We start from the raw sequence: 21,098 nt of genomic DNA, 5'->3' as shown, positions 1-21,098 counted from the left end.
TGATTCCATTCATGAAAAATTCTTTAACTAGAAATTAAAACTTAGATAAAGATAGCTGACTGACAGCAACAGGAGCACTGGTTAACTACTGAACCACGTGGAAAGGTGTGTGTGTGTGGGGGGGAAAGGAAATTAAATGATGATAATAAATTATGATAACCGTCTTTGAAAGGCACTAAACTCCTAAAATTTACTTCTTTAAAATTTTAGGCGGCACTCCCCGGCGATTTTAAAGCACTCTCTCTCTCTCTCAAAAAAAAAAAAAAAAAAAAAAAAAAGATTTAATTTTTAAGTTTGGGAAAGATATATTTATTATAACCGAATTCCTGTATGAAGACTGGATCTACTTTATTGGATGTTAATTTGTGAGATAAGTAATTTTTCAATGTTTAATATGTTTTTAAAGTTTCAATTATCAATTAAATTTTTTTAATTGCGTTTATTTTTCAATTTATTTAAAAAAAACAGGGTTTTAAATGTATTTTTCAAGGTAACAAGCTTCGAAAGAAGTCTAATAAAAAAAAATCACTTAATTTTTAATTTCGACAACCCTGAGAATTTAATTATTAAAAAAATATTGAAATGTGACATTTTTTTATTTAACATTTCTATTAGTTCAATTAATTTTCTTTCAATAATTCATTTCACTCAACAAACTTCACCATTTTTTGTTTGTTTTTTTAATCTTTTTCTGTAATTTTGGTAATTATGTTTGCTCAATTTTATCTAGTATTTCATTTGTTTTTTATAGTGGTATCATTTTTATATGTGTTCCTTTGATATACCCTATTTCAAAATTAGTTTGGCTAAACTTATTCTTCACGTTAGAAACAACGTGTAAAAGCAATGAAAAAGTAAGAAAAAATAATAGGTGTTAACTACTCCTTGTGAATTATGGAGGTCTGAAGAACTGCCGTCACAAATACAACTATCAATAGCTAAACAAAAAATCGTTTTTGAAATTCCTTTAATTGTAACTTTTTGCTATACCTACCTTTTGGTATAAAACACAAAAACTTTCGATTAATGGTATTTCTCATATATGGTCGTTAACTTTGGAAAGGTTATTTTGTATCTACGGCGCCATGTCACGTGGTATATTGTTTTTTTTTTCATTACGCACGTTCATTTATAAATTATTAAATTAAATACTTATCTTTTTTATATTTAATTAGTATATATTTTCTTTCTATTCCGCTATATTTTTTTTATTTAATTCATTAAATCTGTTAATTATGAGGACCAAAATAATGAATCGTGTGTATTTATTCTCTAATATTCTTGTTTTTGTTCTGTTATATAAATTCTATTTTATTTGTTTTTTCTCTGAAGGATAAATTCTATTTTCTTTGAGTTTTTTTTTCTGTATTCCAATTAAGTAAAATAAATTTTCTCTAAAATAAATTTTGCTAATTTTTCCGTTTAGTTTATTATATAATAATTTTATTTAAACTAAAACACGACGGTGTAGACATAAAATATCTCTTCCAAAGTTAGGGAACATATTTGGGAACTACCAACCATAAGTATAAAACTACCTGGTATATTTCAAAACAATAAATTCCCTAGGAATCGGTATCGGAATCGTTAATCAATATTTTCCTGGAATCGGAATCGGAATCGTATAAAAATTAGGAATCGTCCCAACACTAATTATAATAATGATATTCGAAAACATGGTTACACCAAAGGGAGATCACTCATATTCTTGTCCAGGATTGCCAAATTGAACTTATTAAAGCCAAATTTTGCAAATTTGGCCTTTTTTTAAGCAGTTTAGCTTTCAAAAGTTGTATTTGGGCTTTTTTAAAGAGTAACATACAGACTAACTACGGAAGGAACAAGCAGAATGTTATATTATTATTCTTTGTTTTAGGCCAGAGGATGAGTTAACTGAAGCATGGTGAGACAACAATGAAGATGAGGATAACAGTCTGCAAATAAATACATAAAAGCAGAATCTTGTATAGATTTATGAATAATCATTTAGAATGAATGCCACATTTTGGCAATAAATCACAAAGATTGGTATGTTGTAATACACACATATATAAAAACAAAAAGATGTTCATTTCTTTTCGAGTGTTGAAAATATTGAAAAACATTGTCGACATTTTAGTGCAATCCATATTCACAAGAAGTTTAAAAATAGAATAACTTACCCACATTTATAACGCACTCCAACAATGGTATGTTTACAACCATCACAGGTAACACCCTCATGCCAGTAAAGTACTGTAAATGATAAGAAACAATTAAGTTTTAATATTTAAGTTAAAATATGTTTTTTTTTATTAACAAACAAATATAAAAATAACATATTTAATCTCTTAAATAAAAGTTTACCTTATGTTGATTTATCTATTGATTTTGGAACTAAAACTATCGCATTGCATAATTTTTTTATCTTTAAAAATAGAAAATTAAGCTAAATAAATAAATAAATGATCTAATTAGTCTAAGCACTATAAATTTAAAGTGAAATCAATACCTAATTAATTGAAATAGATATGCTTATTTTATATATCATTTAGGTTGTGTTTAGCTGAAGTGTAATATTCACTACAACCTTGATTCAATAAGCTCACAGCCATCATTGTTATTAGCATGAAGTAGAATTTAAGGTAAAAGAAATAGAAACACTTCAGAAGGACGAGTTAACCACACAGAACCCTATTCCTGGAATATTGTGATATCTTGGCTTCACACATACAACTTTAGTTAACAAAGTGAAAACTGAAAGCAAGTAAGAATTTTTGGTCATTGTGGTATAGACTTACTTTTAAAACGTTGATTGTATTTAGGTACAGTGAATGGATATCACAGTCAAATTTGTCACCGGGGGAAGTAATTTTTATGATATTAAGACCTTCATATTGCCAGTTTTTTTTTTACTCACCTTCACCCCAAAACAAGGCATATTGCCACTTGGACGTAAGGGGGTACTAATTGGGACCATGTCTAAGAAAGATTAAGATGTTGGTTTACGTTGGTAAACTTCTGCATATCAGTAAAGTTTGGGAAGCAGGTAGCAGGAAGAGAATTCCAAAGTCTAGTTGTTCTATGGAAGAAACTATTAAAATAGAAAACTTTTTGACATTTAGGGACCTCAACACTGAAGAGGTGTGATTTTGTTGCTAAGCGGGTTTGTTGGTAATCCATTTTTTATCTTATACTTTAAAGTGGCCGTCATTTTTTTTATCATTAAATAAGACACTTGATGCATGCTACAAACAATATGAAACACCGACTCCCCATGTTAAGAATGGTGACCAGTGAAAACAATAGGGAATACATTGGATAATGAAGGTCTTGATATCATAAGAACTACTTGCCGATGACAAATTTTACTGTGATGTTCGTTTATACTGGACTAGAAATCAACTTTTTAATGGTGAGTCTTCATTTGGTCCTCTAGGGCACATTGACCAATTTTTTTAAATAAATGAAAAAAAAAAAAAATCTGCAGTATTCCTTCTACAACCTGGCATATTTTGTAAACAGCCTTCTCTAAATTGTTTATCTATGTATATGACACACAAAGTTTCAAACAAAGTACATTACCAGCTTATTACGTTTATTTTTGTAGGAGGGGGTCACACTGTCTTTATAATAATACTAGCAAATTAAGCTGCCTAATTAATATAAGTGTAAGAAAGAGCCAATATAATTCTCTATGGACGGCTAGGAAGCAGCTTAACCTTAGCCACTACTCAGTACTAACCTTTCAATACTAACCAGTTTTGTTATTCTTTTAATTTCTTCACAACTTCTCTTGATTTGTTTTTGTTTTCTTTCTTGTTAAGCTTTACATCATGTTTTCATTAATGGTATTTATTTATCTTATATTGTTTAATCCTAAGCTAAAAACATAACTCATGTAGTTCACATGAATGCAAATGAAATAGAATGCAAGACAGATACAAAAAAAAACTATTGAAAAAATAAACTTGAAGTGTACGAAAAAAGTGTTTGGATGAGACTAGTCATATGTATTTATTTTGTCTACCCAACACCGACCCCAGCCTTTCTATTTCTGTTAATCTTTTGTCATAGTTAACAAAAGCAACAAAGTAGAATGATCTATTTAATTGCCTAAAATTATTTTCAGAAAAAAACTAGTAGTGTTAAATATTGAAAAGTTGTGAACCAGTCTGGATGTCAGGATGTCTTGAACAAAGTCAAGATTTGACCCCACCATAACAACCCTGATGTGTGATATCAATTAATATAAGAGGAATATACAAAATATTTAGAAGGATATAAAAAGATATTGCTGAAATAAAAAACAGAAAAGAAGAATACAAGCTGGTAGGAGGAGGAGCAGGAAGAAGAGAAGGATGCATCTGAACATATCTATATAAAATTTGAATAAATTGTTTTAATCAGCAGACGTATAAATAACAAAGATACGTTGGATGAAGAAAATTCCAAAGAGAAACTATCAAAGGTCTTAAGAGATGGAATTAATAACCTAATGCAGAATGAACATCACAGAATTCTCTCTCCCCTCTATACATAACAGTAACTACTTACCATGATATTGTTGGTCTTGCAGTTGCGATCCTGTCTGATTGGTTGCTTCTGCAGACACTTTCTGATTTCCCGAAGCATTTTCTAGTACCTGCTCAACTGTTTTACTGATTACATCTCGAACTATCTCTGTTTTCAGTTCATGCTTTAACTGTCAATCAAGGAAATAAGAAAATAGTTTTATAAAAACAGCAAATGCAATAAGAAATATAAGTAAAGATAAGCAGCCAAAATCAAAAAAATAAAGAGAATGTTATTCGGTAATATTTATGAGATGAGCTATTATTGTTGTCTGTGAGCTACATAAATATCTGCCTTACATTGACAAAGGCGAATGAGTAAAAATAAAAGAATTTTCCAAACAACAAAATAAAATGTTTTCATGAGATACTGTACAAAACTTGATTGTGATCAGGAGAGAGAAGAGCAACATACTTACCTTGTGTTGCTGGATTTGTTTACTAACATTTATATTAGGTTGAAAAGTTCTTGCAGAATTTTTAATTTTGATTTCAAATAATGTTATTTTCAATTAAGTTTTAGTTATAATACCTTTACTTTATATATCATTTTAAACAGTGTTTTTCACACTATCTAATCACTTAAGATTACAATCGTTTTAAAATAATTTTGTCTTCTTTTCAGAACATTGAATGTAAGATGGAAAAAAAATAAATTTGCACAATTTTCTTATTTTAATTCAGGCTAAGCCAAAAATCTGCTGAAAAAGCTTGTAATATCAACAAAGTGTTTGGCCCAGGAACCACTACTGAATGCACAGCACAATGGTGATTTAAGAAATTTTGTAGCAGCAACGAGTTTTGATGATGAGCATAGTGGTCGGCCATCAGATGTTGCTAACGATCAATTAAGAGCCTGAGTCAAAGCCAATCCACACACAACTGTTTGAGAACTCGTTTCTGAATTAGATATAATGTATATGTTGATTTCCAACCACCTGAGATAGATTGCAACAACAAAAAACTTGATAAATGGATGCCTCACGAATTGAACAACAACCAAAAGAAACGGCGTTATCAAGTGTCATCTTCCCTTCTTTTACACAACAAGAATGACCTGTTTCTCAACCAGGTTGTGACTTGCGATGAAAAGTAGCAACCAGCAATGCTCAGCTCAGTGGTTAGATGCTGATGAAGTTCCACAACACTTACCTAAGCCAAAGTTGCACCAAAAGCAACCGGTCTCATCCATTACAGTTTTTAAATGCAAGCAAAACCATTACAGCAAAGAAGTACTATCAACAAATGGTTGAAATGCATCAGAAACTTCAATAACAACATCCAGCATTAGTTAACAGAAAGGTCCAATTCTCTTCCACGACAATGCCTGACCGGACATTGCTAAACCAATCCTGCAGAAGTTGAACAAATTGGGCTGCGAAACTCTACCTCAACCACCATACTCTCCAGACCTCTCACCTACCGACTACCACATTTTCAAGCATCTTGACAACTTTCTGCATGAAAAATACTTTAAAAAACCTAAGCGATATTAAAAACGCCTTCAGCAACTTTATCGCCACCAGAAGCAAGACTTTTATGTTACTGTCATAAATACACTTGTTTTGCGTTGGCAAAAGTGTGTTGATTCTGATGATGCATATTTCGATCAATAAAATTTTGTTTGAGCCGAGATATGTTCATTTGAATTTAAAAGTTAAAAACCACAAGAACTTTCTTGTTGACCTGTTAGTAATAGATGCAGCATACAGATCAAATACTGTAAAATACAGGGGAAGGGATAATGCTTCTCTTTTCTTCTAATTAGTTTTTTTCGGTGGTAAGATAATCAAGATGCCATCTTGTTTGAAGTGTAAGTCAATTTACTTTTTGGTTGATAAAATCACACAGCAATCCACATTTATTTTGTAATTTAAAAGCAAATGCCATTGCTTCTCTTCCAAATGTGATCGGTCCTTATTTTCTTTTAGCACTCAAACTTTTCTAGACAATACATCTAATATCTAAATATATCTTGTGGGGTTTTCAAAGTCAAACTCAAATAGCAGTTAAGCTGATAAATCAAACTTTATTTTTTACTAGTCAATTTTCATTTGTTATTGTTGTACCATGTTATCTGCAATATAATAATAGACTTAGCTAGAATTTATTTTTAAATGACTTAGTTTGATCCAGACAACTGCTAATATGAAACATTTTTAAACAATGACCTAAAAATAAAAATCATCAAGGGTGATAATCAATTTTTAATTGAAGAACGTAATAGGAGATGTCTACCTTAATTTTAAAAATGTACAAACAAATAAATATTAACAACTGAAGTGACTTTATTGCATCCTGAGCAATACCAGATAAATACAGTTTGTAATTAATATTTTTTATCATTTTGAATATCCATATTTTTTCATTTGATTAGAATATTTGGTAATATTTCCAAAACTAACCTTATGCATTTACTGCAAATAGTATTTATACAATTATTTTATTTCTGTACAGGAAACAAAAAATATTAGTTTTAATATTTACTACTTTGTTTTATTTTGATAAAGCCAAAACTTGTTTTGTTATTACTGAATAAAATCATTTTTTTTTTTAAGACGAAGAGGAACCAACTGTAAACAAATAGAATAAACACTGTTGTCATTCATGGATATTTTTCCATCAACGTTACATGTTACAAAGTCATCCAACATCTGTTGAGGCATACAAATTTACACCATGCAAATCTATTTTATAAAATTCACATGGTTCAGGTTGCTTTCCTAATTTTGGTTGTTCTTCGGGTCTTTTTTGTGATAGTTGATAACCTGCTGGGAATTTCTCAGAGGATTATATAATGGGTTCAGTTGAAAAATCCAAGTAGGTTACATAAAGTTTATCACGAAGACAAAGGAAACCTAAAGGACACGGAAACAACTAAGAAAGATTAAATGAGACGAATTACTAATCTATAATGGTGAATAGTGTGTATTTTCTTTAGATTACTACTATAGAAATGCTTATAAATGTATACAGATTAAGATATATTTTTCTACATTTGTTTGTTTATTTATAGCCTGTACAATTACTTACTTTTTTTTATACATTTTTTAATGACAGTCTACTTTTTCAAGTTCAGCTGGGAAGTTTCCACCAGCACTAAAACAACCAGAATCTAGGCCATTGTTGAGATGGCCTTTTCCCTACTGGCTGAAGTATGGCTTTGGTCCTGTGCAGCTTTAAGAAGTCCACCCTTTTACACTTTGCCCTTTCCCTTTGAGAAGGAGTCAGTTTATTACTAATTGCCTGAGCGCCCATAACAGGGTATGCTGGCAGGGATGCCCAGGCATTTTTGCAAGCCACAGTGGAGCAACTGAACTACCAACCAAGAAGTTAGAGACAGCACTAACCAACAGGTAGTATTATCAATAATCTGTAAACGATGCCTAGAGAGAATTACCAACCAAGTACTCCAATGAACAAATGATAAAAAAAGAAGAGGAAGTCCAAAATATACCGGAAACAGACAATCGAAAGAGATTTGATTGCAACAGAAAGAAACTGGAGGGATGCTTTGAATCTGACTTCAGACAGAAAATGATGCTATACTTTGACTGCCTCATGCGTCACAGGATATGGATGTTCCCAAATCAAAGTAAATAAGACTAGGGTGTGGACTCTTCAAATTTTACTTTCTGACCCTTACGTCAAAGCATATCACCATTGGAGGGTGATAAAGAACAAATCTATTTCTTAAACAGATTAAGCATGTTAATGAATATGATATTATATGATAGTTTTAACTAATTTTTTAAATTAACTTTCATAACAATTGAATTCTATGTTATACTGAATGAAATATGTTTTGTATTATTGGTTGAATCTTTTTTATACTTTAGACTTTATTCTTTAGAGCAAAAATTAAAATAAGTATTTTTTGTATACATTTAAAAGATAGGATGTTACATGTTAACTTTATCAAATTTTAATAATAATACAAATGTATGTGTAATTAATGTTTTATAGATACAACTAAGCAAGACACACACAAACAGGTTATAATGTGCCAATGACCAACTAGAATTAAACATGAGGGTTGGTTTGAAATTTTTCAAAAAAAAAAAACCATCTCATTCCATCATATTTTATTCCATTTCTGACAAAATTCTGACAAAGAATTGGAGAAACCTAGTTTGTAGCGAGATAACACTATGTAATATATACATACATATACTAATATGAGATATGTGTAATTATATGTCTGCAGCTACTTTTAAGCTATTGGACATAGGAACATCAAATTTTGTAGGGACAATCCCCAACTGATGCAAATTATTCTGAAGAGATCCTTCATCTTTTTTCTTCTGGATTTTGAAACCACACCGAAATTTGATTGTTTTTTTTTATTTTAATGTGATTTAAAGCATGAATACACAGATTCTTAAGATTTTTGCAAATTTAGATTATTTTAAGACACTCCAATTGGTGGTTAACATCATACAATACACCTGCTATACTCTTAACACCTTTGCTTCCCTAGACTTGGATTTATTGAAGTTCTGTCATTTAACAACCCGATTTGCTAAACCCCTACAAAATTATTAACCATCTGATCAGCAACAACAACCCAGAGCACTTTTGTGATCTCCATGTGTTTAAAACATATGGACATGCCTACAAAGTCATAAAACATCACAGTCCTCATGACTTTCAGAAATATTTTTTTCATGCTCAAAACTGTTGAAGTGTGGAACAAATTGTTTACATCAGTTGTTAGTTGCTGAGAAATTGAATCTTTTAAAATATTCATGCTTCCTGAAATTTGCCAAAACTCATGTCCTCCTCCATACATATGCACACATATGCATTTTTAACGAGTTGCAGTCTCTACATAATGATTTCATTAGAAATTGCAAAAATTTTAGTTTAAATTCATAACCTCGGTTATTGAAGTCATATTCTTGCACAGTTTCACCATAGCATGTTTTTGCTTGCTTATAAATATTTGGTGGATTCAACCTCTTGCATTTATTACGGTTTACTGCCATACTAATTCCTATCAGATCAGGAAAATTAAATGACATTCACCTGGTTATTCTTACATGGGTGATCATTTGAGAATACAAGGTATTGCAAGCAAATACTCCATTCAAGTGTATAAATGAGTATGAGCCTTACAGGGAAGTATAACTAGCAGCAGAATAATTCAGGTCCATCCCACTTAAAGCTGTAAGACTGGGGATAAACACCAGACCAAAAAGCCTTCAAATTGAGAAGGGGAGTAGTAAGGTAAGTTAAGTAGCTGAGTTGAAGGCGACCCAAAGGTTCCATTTTACTTAATTCCTACACTGAAGTGTAGGAGGGGTGCCACTCCATTCCCAGGATTATTCCATTTTCCCCTGATACTCCCCTTATAATGCTGAATGTTTAAGAGGCATCATTTTAAGTCTTAGGTATAACTCAACCTAGGATTGAACCCTGGTCTTCTGGTTCATTAGTGAACACTTTTAACATTATGCCAGATGGACCCGAGTACTAATACTACTACTAATTATTAAAATATTATTATGAACATGCCCTCACATGGGTATTCCAACTAGTTCTTAAACATATTTCTGGAAGGTTGGCATAAGGTCAAAAAGAGAGATAGCTAGCGAGAAATATAGCATGGGTCATTGCAATTAACTTGATAATACTATAAAATCAGATCAAAATGAGCAAATAAAAGTGTCTTTTTATATGCCATTTATTAAAGTAATTACATGCAATAAATAAAATGAAGAATAAGAAATGCTGTTACCTGCTCCAACAACTGTACCAAAGACTGGTATGAAACATTATTGGTGACACCGGGATTTTCTGTAATCATTTGTTGGTTACTAGTGACTTCAGGGGAAGTCTCACCAGATTCTGAATCACAAAGGCTTCCATGACGTTTATCAGATTCAAGTTTTGTAGCAAAATGATGCACAACTGGACTGCTCATGGTCAGCTGGGTTTTTGTGGGCTTCAATAGAGAAAATAAATATACAAAACAAAATAGAAAGAAAGATCGAGAAAGAAAAGAAAAATGTTTCTTACATAAATCCATTGGATATTATGGAATTGGCTTTGCAGAGTTCAAATCTTATTGGATCTACTGTGTACTACTACTGTTGGAAAAGATGGTTCGCATTTAGAATTCAACTTAATTTTTTTTTAAATAACAAAACTACAGAAAAATCTTAATGATATGCGTACATGTCACAAAACGAAGATGTCATATTCCAAAAATCATAAAAATTGATCAAGTAGTTTTATTTTTAACTAAAAAATCAAATTTTATGACTGTCTGAGAAGTAACTGTCTCGACCCACATTATGAAAAAAAATGTCAAGAATTAAAGGAAGATAACTCAATAATGATTCATAAGTATGACAGATAAAATAGATAAACTAAGCATAATCTGATGTAAATATTTAAAAAAGACAGTATAGATAATTGCTCATTAAAATTAAACAATTTTAAAACATTCTTGAAATTGTTTTCAAAAATTATTCTCTTAGAAATAATAATAATAATAATTCATATTGCCTCAATATTTAATATGCAGGAAATGCTTTATTGGTGTAAACGATACACCAAACTTATGTCAGTTGCATTAATAATCTCAGGAAAGTTATAAATTTATATCTTTGTTTTCTTCCAACTATGAGTAAAATAATAGTAAATGCCTACCCTCTTACAGAAAATGAGTGTTATATATTAAACGGAGCGTACATTGCATATTATTTGCCAGCTAAATACTTTGAAAATCTAGAGATCATTCTACAGATACAATTGTTTATTCGGTATGACTGACAGGTTATAGCCTAACAGTTAGCTAGACCTCCATTGAAAAAGTAGACAGTAAATTGGTTAGCTTAATTTGAAAATTGAAATTAAATTCAGTTGCTACCAGAATATTAGCAAAGCCACATGTCATTTAAGGTTCTGAGAAAAGGGGAGAGGAAGTGAGCAGGATTGTAGAATCAGGTTCAGATTTGTAAGAATATTAACAGTTGGAGTTTGACTTTTTTATTCTCCAAAGTATCAATAGTCTGAATATTCAAAGATATTAAAATAAAGAGTCTGAATTGGATATTTTGGAATTCTAAGAGTCATCGTTGCAAATTTTGGAATTTTAAGAGTCATAGTTGCAAGTTTTGGAATTCTAAGAGTCATAGTTGCAAGTTTTGGAATTCTAAGAGTCATAGTTGCAAATTTTGGAATTCTAAGAGTTATCGTTGCAAATTTTGGAATTCTAAGAGTCATAGTTGCAAGTTTTGGAATTCTAAGAGTCATAGTTGCAAGTTTTGGAATTCTAAGAGTCATAGTTGCAAGTTTTGGAATTCTAAGTGTCATAGTTGCAAGTTTTGGAATTCTAGGAGCCAAACCTTATACCTTATGACTCTGAAACTTGAATGTTAAGACTACTCCTTCTCCTTATGAAGACAATCCAGAGGCAAGGAATGAGAGCTCTTTTAGTTAACTAAATAAAAATATAGATTTACTTTTAATCATTATATCCTAAAAAGAATCAAGCTAGCCATAGACAATATTACACTTGTGCTAGACTAGACAAAGTTGAACATGGATATTCAGAAAAATGATTTTTGGAGCTTAGAAATAATCATACCATCCCAAATCAGGTACATTTTTATATGCAGAAAATAAATTAGATAAGATTAGTAATAGACATGTTACCAAGACAACAAGTAGATGACAATTATTTAGGAATGATGCGAGCTGGTTCTCAGAGTAAATACTATATAAATTTAAACAGAATTTAAAGAAGCAAAAAAGACTATTTAGAAACAAAATTAATATTGTTTCTTGCTTAATCACCAGCATCCAAAGAGAAATATCTACAGATATTGAGACATCATCCTCTACATTATAGAAATTTGTAGAAAACAGAAATGACACCAATAAAAGTTTACAGCAATGGTGGGGGGGGCGTCTCTTCTTGCTCAGAATTTACGTTGAATGGAAAAACCTCAATCTGCACAACTATCAAACACATGCATGTATGTTTGATGTAAGTGGGGGTATTTAGTTCTTTCCCACTGCAAGAACTTAGACACCAGGATTGGAAAGTGGGATTGAACAGTCAGTGCCCCTGAGGGCGGGGGGGGGGGTACTCTGATCTGCAAAAAGTGCCTGGGAAGCCCAATCGCCATTCCCCAGTAAGGTAACTAAGAGAGAAGGCAAAGTCTGTGAGCGTGGAACTCCTAGAACTGCACAGAATCAGCATTACACCACAATCAACAGCGACTAGGTCATCACAGGAATGGTCTTATCTCTGTTGATTTGGGGGTCCAAGGTGAGTAAACTGAATAAAATCATGTTTATATTTATGGACATTATTTTATTCATAAATACATTATATAATAATACGTTATATAATAATATGTTATATAATAATGCATTATATAATAATATGTATCAGTAAATAAAAAATTGTTATTGTTTTGAAAAGAATCAGATTGTTACAATTTTAAATAAAGAGAAAACAGTTTTATTTATTTTAAGAACATTTAGCTGACAATGATAATCATGAAAAGGGACAATTTTTTTTTCCTTAATAATATTGATCCTAACAGATATCTATTAATTAAAAAGGAATATTATGATTATTAACAGTAAATTATGCAAATTGATGTAGACACCACCATGGAATTTCTACGGGGTGCCACTAGTTATAATAAATAGCTCAATACTTCAGCCTATAATTCAGTTGACACTAAAAGAAAAGAAAATAATCTCTCACCTTACTTCTACTAACAGCACCAGTTTCTTCATCAACTGGTGGTTTACTGAAATACATGAAATAGAAAATATTCGCTTAATTCATTGCAATCAAAGAAACAAAGCAACAAGGAATAAAACAAAAATGAATTTATACTAATATGAGACATGCGTCTACTGAATACATTTAGAATATTACAAATGATCAGATCGTCACAGGGAAATCAGAATTTTTTTTTTCTTTTAAAGGGATTTATGAAGGACCATAAAACCTTCCATTAAAACTCTGATTTAAAACATATGTAAACTTCCCATCTGTGGAACATGTTACGATGGGAACGTTTCCCTGCAAACTACAACATGGTCATTTTCAAGTCGAATGTCAACAAATACTTGTCAAACTATTCCTTTGAAGTAATCTAACTTTTACCATTTTGTCCATTGCTCTAATAGCACTGCTTGATTATCCAACTGACAATCTCATTTACTCTTATCCTTAGTAAGTGATGAACCATTAGAATTAAAAAATTATATCAATGATCAAAAATGACCTAATGGCAACTTAACTATACAAAATTAAAACTTTTTAAATCCATAACTTCAGTTATGTAACTTCTATCTGTACTCAGTTTTCAATATAACAGTAGGATTTTGACTGCTTGAAACCTTTCCAGGAATATTTCAGTATTATGAATATTTCTGGAGATGGATATTGTGGCCTATATTGAAAAGAAAAATCTCTATGGCCAAACCAAATCCATTATGAATCCTACAACTATTCTGTGGAACACTGAATAGCTTTAATTAACAATAAAGATTAAGTTTCTTAAAAGATTTATCATGATTTTATACATTGTATTCCTTCAGGTTTTTGTATATACACGCACAAAGTTGTGCGTCCAGTTAAAAGTCAGAAATGTACAAATACATAGAGATACAAAAACACATGCGAGCATGTACAAATATGCAAATAGATACATATTCATCAATCACTTTTACATTTCTAAGAATTTTTTCTTTTGTCAATTAGCAATTCTGTTTCTAATTCAGTGTTTTCCATATAAATACAAAACTGAATCCTGTCATAGAATGAATCATTTCTTCTCATTTTTTCTATTTAAATCAACATAGATTTATTCTCAAATCTGTATCTAACAAAGTTATCTCACACAAAGAAACCTTTAGTTTAACTTACTGCATTGATTTAGCTTTTCCTCTCTCAGCAGATGAACGGAGAGAGTGTGAATCTTTCTTTCTCTGGTTGACAGCTGGGAAACTCACAACAATATTCAACTTATTCTTGTTCTTTCTGGCAACCTACAATAACAAATTTTCACTGATTTTTAAAAAGATACTAAAATTAAGGGTCCACATCTTACAATTAAAAAAAACTTGAATCATAAAGAATAAAATACCCATCCCATCACTGAATATGTGCGGTTGTTGGTGATGATAGCAGAGGCCCAACATTATATATATCAATTAAATATAATTCAGAAACAGAGTTAAGAAGAAATCTATTTTATGTCACCTAAAATTATTAGAAAAACTATAAAAACAGATAAATTGAATTTAGTTAAATCAAAATTGGACAATATTCTAAGAATAGCGCAAGATCAACCTCATAAAGGAATTCAATAAGCACTTATTTAAAATTCAATAAGTATCAAGTTATATGATAGATATCTACATGAATAAATGCAAAAGTTTTTTATCATATGGACCAAGAAAAACATTGCGTCTGATCTGAGACGAGAAAATCCTTTTCAAGATAACACACAACTGAGCTTCGCTGTCAGATTTCAAAGTCATCTTTTCAATTCATCAAGTTTAGAATTCCTGGCTTGATTGAAATGGCATGACGAAATCTAAAGTCATTTGAAAATATTGAATTATATCTAATTTTATTAGATTTTAAAATTTGTGAACACCAGACATTTTGATAAAGAAACTTCAATTTTAGGTCACCAAGGAATATCTTTTACAGGTAGCAATACATATTGACCACAGATGGACTAGAACATTGAAAAAAATAGTAAAAACCTACAGAATTTGTGTTCTTGCAGTAAAACCCCACCAGTATATTTTATATCATGGTCTGAAATCAATATTCCATGGTCAAAACCTCATAGAGATTTTGTGGGAATATTGAGCAGATCATATTATCTTAAAAATTGCCTGAAGCATCAATTTCTACATTTTAAATAAATTTTCTTTGTGAATTTTTGCTCCATTTGGTATCCTCAAAACAATGTACAGACAGCAAATTCAAAATTTTTTTCAAATCTCTGGTGATTGAACATATCACTTTCTTATTCCACCCTCGGTTCAATGAATAAACCAATAGGTTTGTCAATGCTTCCAAGATCCCTTAAAATGTTTGATATTATTGAGACAAAAGAGGTTAGGATGCAACAATATTTTAGTGTTTATTGAATGCAGTATCAAGTATGATAGAACACAAATTGATGTTCATCCAAAAAGTCAATAGACTACTGCAAGGGCGAAAACAAAATCCAGATAACATAAGAAACCCAATTAAGTATTTCAAGGCTGAAGATAAGTTTTCATCAGAAGGTTCAAAAGAGAATTTGTGCAAGATAGTTTTATTAATAAAAGGAAAAATCGATATCTATGGTACATAATGCCAAATGAGAATGCAAAAGACATAAATCAATTGATATTCAGATTTACTGAACATGTAACTGCATGAAACATAATGATGTACTTTATGATAGTTGCAAAATGAACTACAAGAAAGAGTAAGCACTAGTGTTGGGACGATTCCTAATTTTTATACGATTCCGATTCCGATTCCAGGAAAATATTGATTAACGATTCCGATACCAAGTACGATTCCGATTCCGATTCCTAGGGAATTTATTGTTTTGAAATACACCAGGTAGTTTTATACTTATGGTCGGTAGTTCCCAAATATGTTCCCTAACTTTGGAAGAGATATTTTATGTCTACACCGTCGTGTGTTGGTTTAAATAAAATTATTATATAGTAAACTAAACGGAAAAATTAGCAAAATTTATTTTAGAGAAAATTTATTTTACTTAATTGGAATACAGAAAAAAAAACTCAAAGAAAATAGAATTTATCCTTCAGAGAAAAAACAAATAAAATAGAATTTATATAACAGAACAAAAACAAGAAAATTAGAGAATAAATACACACGATTCATTATTTTGGTCCTCATAATTAACAGATTTAATGAATTAAATAAAAAAAATATAGCGGAAGAGAAAGAAAATATATACTAATTAAATATAAAAAAGATAAATATTTGATTTAATAATTTATAAATGAACGTGCGTAATGAAAAAAAAAACAATATACCACGTGACATGGCGCCGTAGATACAAAATAACCTTTCCAAAGTTAACGACCATATATGAGAAATACCATTAATCGAAAGTTTTTGTGTTTTATACCAAAAGGTAGGTATAGCGAAAAGTTACAATTAAAGGAATTTCAAAAACGATTTTTTGTTTAGCTATTGATAGTTGTATTTGTGACGGCAGTTCTTCAGACTTCCATAATTCACAAGGAGTAGTTAACACCTATTATTTTTTCTTACTTTTTCATTGCTTTTACACGTTGTTTCTAACGTGAAGAATAAGTTGTTTTTTTTTGTTTTTTTTTTTACAAAGGTATCACCACATTATCAAGGCCCAGAGGCCACTCAAGGATAAGGGTTAAAGTTTAGCCAAACTAATTTTGAAATAGGGTATATCAAAGGAACACATATAAAAAGGATACCACTATAAAAAACAAATGAAATACTAGATAAAATTGAGCAAACATAATTACCAAAATTACAGAAAAAGATAAAAAAAAAAAAAAAAAAAAAAAAAAAATGGTGAAGTTTGTTGAGTGAAATGAATTATTGAAAGAAAATTAATTGAACTAATAGAAATGTTAAATAAAAAACTGTCACATTTCAATATTTTTTTAATAATTAAATTCTCAGGGTTGTCGAAATTAAAAATTAAGTAATTTTTTTTTTTTATTAGACTTCTTTCGAAGCTTGTTACCTTGAAAAATACATTTAAAACCCTGTTTTTTTTTAAATAAATTGAAAAATAAATGCAATCAAAAAGATTTAATTGATAATTGAAACTTTAAAAACATATTAAACATTGAAAAATTACTTATCTCACAAATTAACGTCCAATAAAGTAGATCCAGTCTTCATACAGGAATTTGGTTATAATAAATATATCTTTCCCAAACTTAAAAATTAAATCTTTTTTTTTTTTTTTTTTTTGAGAGAGAGAGAGAGAGAGTGATTTAAAATCGCCGGGGAGTGCCGCCTAAAATTTTAAAGAAGTAAATTTTAGGAGTTTAGTGCCTTTCAAAGACGGTTATCATAATTTATTATCATCATTTAATTTCCTTTCCCCCCCCCCACACACCTTTCCACGTGGTTCAGTAGTTAACCAGTGCTCCTGTTGCTGTCAGTCAGCTATCTTTACCTAAGTTTTAATTTCTAGTTAAAAGAATTTTTCATGAATGGAATCAGCATTTTTAAAAATTATTTTTTTAGTTGTATATATTGTATTTACTCTTTAAAGTTAAGGAGGGTTAAAAAAAAAAAAAAAAAGACACTGCGATTTCGACCCTCACTAATAAAACTGCTCTGAGTGACTACTTGGTAATTTTTTGTTCCTTTTCTTTTTTATTTTGCTCCTCCAATTTATTTGGATGCTTCATAGTTAAATGTTTTAACATGTTGGTTGTGGTCATGTTAGATGGTTTTATTCCTCATGATATTTTAATTTGACAGACTTTGCAAATGGCTTTCAACTCACCATCTTCAAAAAGACTTTTTTTTTGGACTTTGGGCCATATTAGAAAATTCAGTTTATCTGTAAACAAATAATTTACTATTAAATTTTGTTTTAAAGCTAGTCACTTATTTGGATAATTAATTGAAAATAATCCGCTAAAAAAGACAAAAAGAAAAAAATATAAAGGGATGGGGCGGTAAATTGTACCAACCGGTAGTTAACAAAAAAAACTTATAGAATTTAATTTTTGAAACCAATGTATAAAAGTTTACATAATGAAATGCAAATATGCATTTTCGGGTTTGTATTACTGTACACATAGATTCGAAAAAGTTGTCAAAAAACAAATATATAACAACAAATATTATCAAAGGCAAGATAAGTTACTTTTCTACCAAACTAGGTAATTTATTTTGCTTTTATTCAAGGTAACATGTTTATTCAGCTCGAAAAACATGCAGTGTTTACCGATGTATTGGAAAATTCAAAATGGCGCCCGACACTCTCTTTAACATGGTAAGTTCGGGAAAAGGTGTTATAAATAATAAACTAGACAAAATACTATTAAAAAAACACCGAATATATGTCAAAATATGTCACGGTAACATATATTGACCGAGTTTCTAGCAGTATTTTGTATAGTTTATTATTTATAACATCTTTTCCTGAACTTACCGTGTTAAAGAGAGTGTCGGGCGCCATTTTGAATTTTCCAATACATCGGTAAACACTGTATGCTTTTCGAGCTGAATAAACATGTTACATTGAATAAAAACCCGAAAAATATATCCAGTTAGGTAGAAAAATAACTTATCTTGCCTTTGATAACATTTATTTGTTATATATTTGTTTTTTGACAACTTTTTCGAATCTATGTGTACAGTAATACAAACCCGCATTTTCTTTGGAATTTTTTTTTTGGTTGACTGTGTTCAATTCACACATGGTTGATGCGGTTCAATATTGCTAAACTATGTCCTTAGTAAAATTCTATTATAAATACTTTTTAAAATGAAATTATTTAATTAATCGTAAATTATATTTAGACATAAAAATTAATTGATTACAAAACCTTTTAAAAATATATATTAATTTCTTTTTCGTTCGGCAAAAAACTGCGCAAAACACTTTTAATTTTCAATTTAAAATTCTAGAAAAAAGATTATATTATTCTGCTTTTAATATAATCAAATTCAGGGTTTTATCTTTCTGGAGAAAAAAAAAAATAATGGATTTTATTTCAATGAAATCAAAAAAAAAAAAAAACTTGACTGAATTGAATTAATTACCCTTAAATTAACGAAGGGGTTATTTAATAACTTTAGGTTTGAAAGAGATAGGTATGGGGTCGATTTTTTTGAAACTTCAAAAGAAACCGACTACTGTAAAAACTTTGCGAAATAATACAACGTGATCAATTTCATTTTAGAGATATTTCTTTCAAAAGCCTTCTTTTGAAAAAAGAAAAAAAAAGTATATTGTTCTATTAAACCTTTTACTGTTTAAATAATTTGACTTTGCTCGTTTTATTTTAAGAAAATATAAGTTGAAAAAGCATTTTCATTCACTATTAGAAGATTTGTCAGTAAAAAAAACAATCGCCAAAAAGATAAGCGTTTTTTTTTTAATTTTTACTCGCAATGTAGAGCCCTGCATACTTCTTTTCAAGTTAACTCTTTTGTAGTTTTGATTACAATAGATCTGAATGAATGAACCTTGTAAGGGAGGGGCACTAAGCATTGCCCTGTTAATAATGAATTTCTTTGGTTTCTTTTTATTTCTCTCTTGCGGTTAGAAATATCAGGAAATTTTTTTTCTTTTTTTCAACATCAGACTAAAAGAATCGTAATGAAGGAATCGGAAAATTAAGGTATTTTTTACCGATGCGATTCCGATTCCGATACCTCCCAAAATACACGATTCTTACGATTAACGATTCCGATTCCGATTAATCGTCCCACCACTAGTAAGCACATAAAATTTCTGAATCCAGATCCTAAAAGGACAGTTGCGATAATTGCAAGCGACAGTTGCGATAACACAAATTCATTTCCAGGAGAAAATAATCTTCAGATGGAGATGTTGTAGAAAGCAATTAACACTTCTTTTCCAGCAGACTATTCCAAAGTGTACATACAGTAGTAGTTTTTGGAGGTCAGCTTACCAGCATTCAAACAACTGGTATTACTATTTAATATGAATACATATTCCTTAATTCTTGTTAATAAACGTTTTTATATTTGTAAGGAGCCGTTATTCTTTTAATAATCACCCATGGTTAAACACTACAAAACAAATAATACATCACTTAGAGCCTAACTTATTTATTTAAATAAATATACAAAGAAACAAAGGGGTCTTGAAAAAGAAAACTTACCTGGGTAGCTTCTTTTAGTTCTTCTGGACTACTCATATTAATCTACAATGAAAAAAATATTATGAAAGCTTCCAATAAAACATAAATGTGTGTGTGTGTGTGAGAGAGAGAGAGAGAGAGAGAGAGAGAGCATTATAGAAATATAAAACTATTGGAAATGAATGAGAACTTAGATGTGGGCAATGTATATTTGAATGGCAAAGCTATTGAGGTGTGTTACCCTGGTGATATCATTAGAGCACATGTATAATTGCAAGAGCTAGGAGTAGATAAGAGTAAATTCAGGGAACTTTTGCGCTTATTAACCAACAAAGGATTATTATTGTCAACCAAGGGAAGAGTCTATCAGGCATGTATATGCAGTGTGATGATTTATGGAAGTGAAAATAAACATAACAATAATATGATGAAAATATGTGAATTTTAAAACATCCTTAGTTCTGATGACCTAGACTAAATCTGGGTAGTATATGGAAATGTGTACAGAATAAGAGACTTCAACATTATGGCCATATTGAAAGAATGGATGAGAATTCTTGGGTTAGTAGATATAGAACAGTTAAGGTAGTAGATCCAGTTCATAAGGGAAAACTATGGAAAAACATCAGAGGAAATCATAAGAAATTAATTTCAGAGAAAAAGGAATAAATAAAGATCTGG

The 21,098-nt window shown here is 30.2% G+C and overlaps 1 protein-coding gene across 4 annotated transcripts in view; it reads right to left on the bottom strand.

Moving 5' to 3' along the window:
- LOC145303533 (next to BRCA1 gene 1 protein-like) overlaps positions 1-21,098 on the bottom strand; it is a 165,087-nt gene that overhangs the window by 112,378 nt on the left and 31,611 nt on the right. For all 4 annotated transcript variants that reach the window (XM_080144992.1, XM_080144990.1, XM_080144991.1 and 1 more), the window contains exons 3-8: positions 20,439-20,480; positions 14,458-14,579; positions 13,285-13,330; positions 10,294-10,500; positions 4,537-4,684; positions 2,163-2,235 (exon numbers count right to left, since the gene is read on the bottom strand). In XM_080144992.1, the coding sequence (XP_080001118.1) occupies positions 2,163-2,235; positions 4,537-4,684; positions 10,294-10,500; positions 13,285-13,330; positions 14,458-14,579; positions 20,439-20,480 (638 nt within the window). The remainder of the gene's footprint in view (positions 1-2,162; positions 2,236-4,536; positions 4,685-10,293; positions 10,501-13,284; positions 13,331-14,457; positions 14,580-20,438; positions 20,481-21,098) is intronic.

This window comes from Euprymna scolopes, chromosome 19, assembly GCF_053919585.1.
Source record: "Euprymna scolopes isolate OS-2025 chromosome 19, ASM5391958v1, whole genome shotgun sequence".
NCBI classification, from domain to species: domain Eukaryota; kingdom Metazoa; phylum Mollusca; class Cephalopoda; order Sepiida; family Sepiolidae; genus Euprymna; species Euprymna scolopes.
Note: the sequence above shows the minus strand (reverse complement) of the source record. Positions and strands in the feature narration are given on the sequence as shown.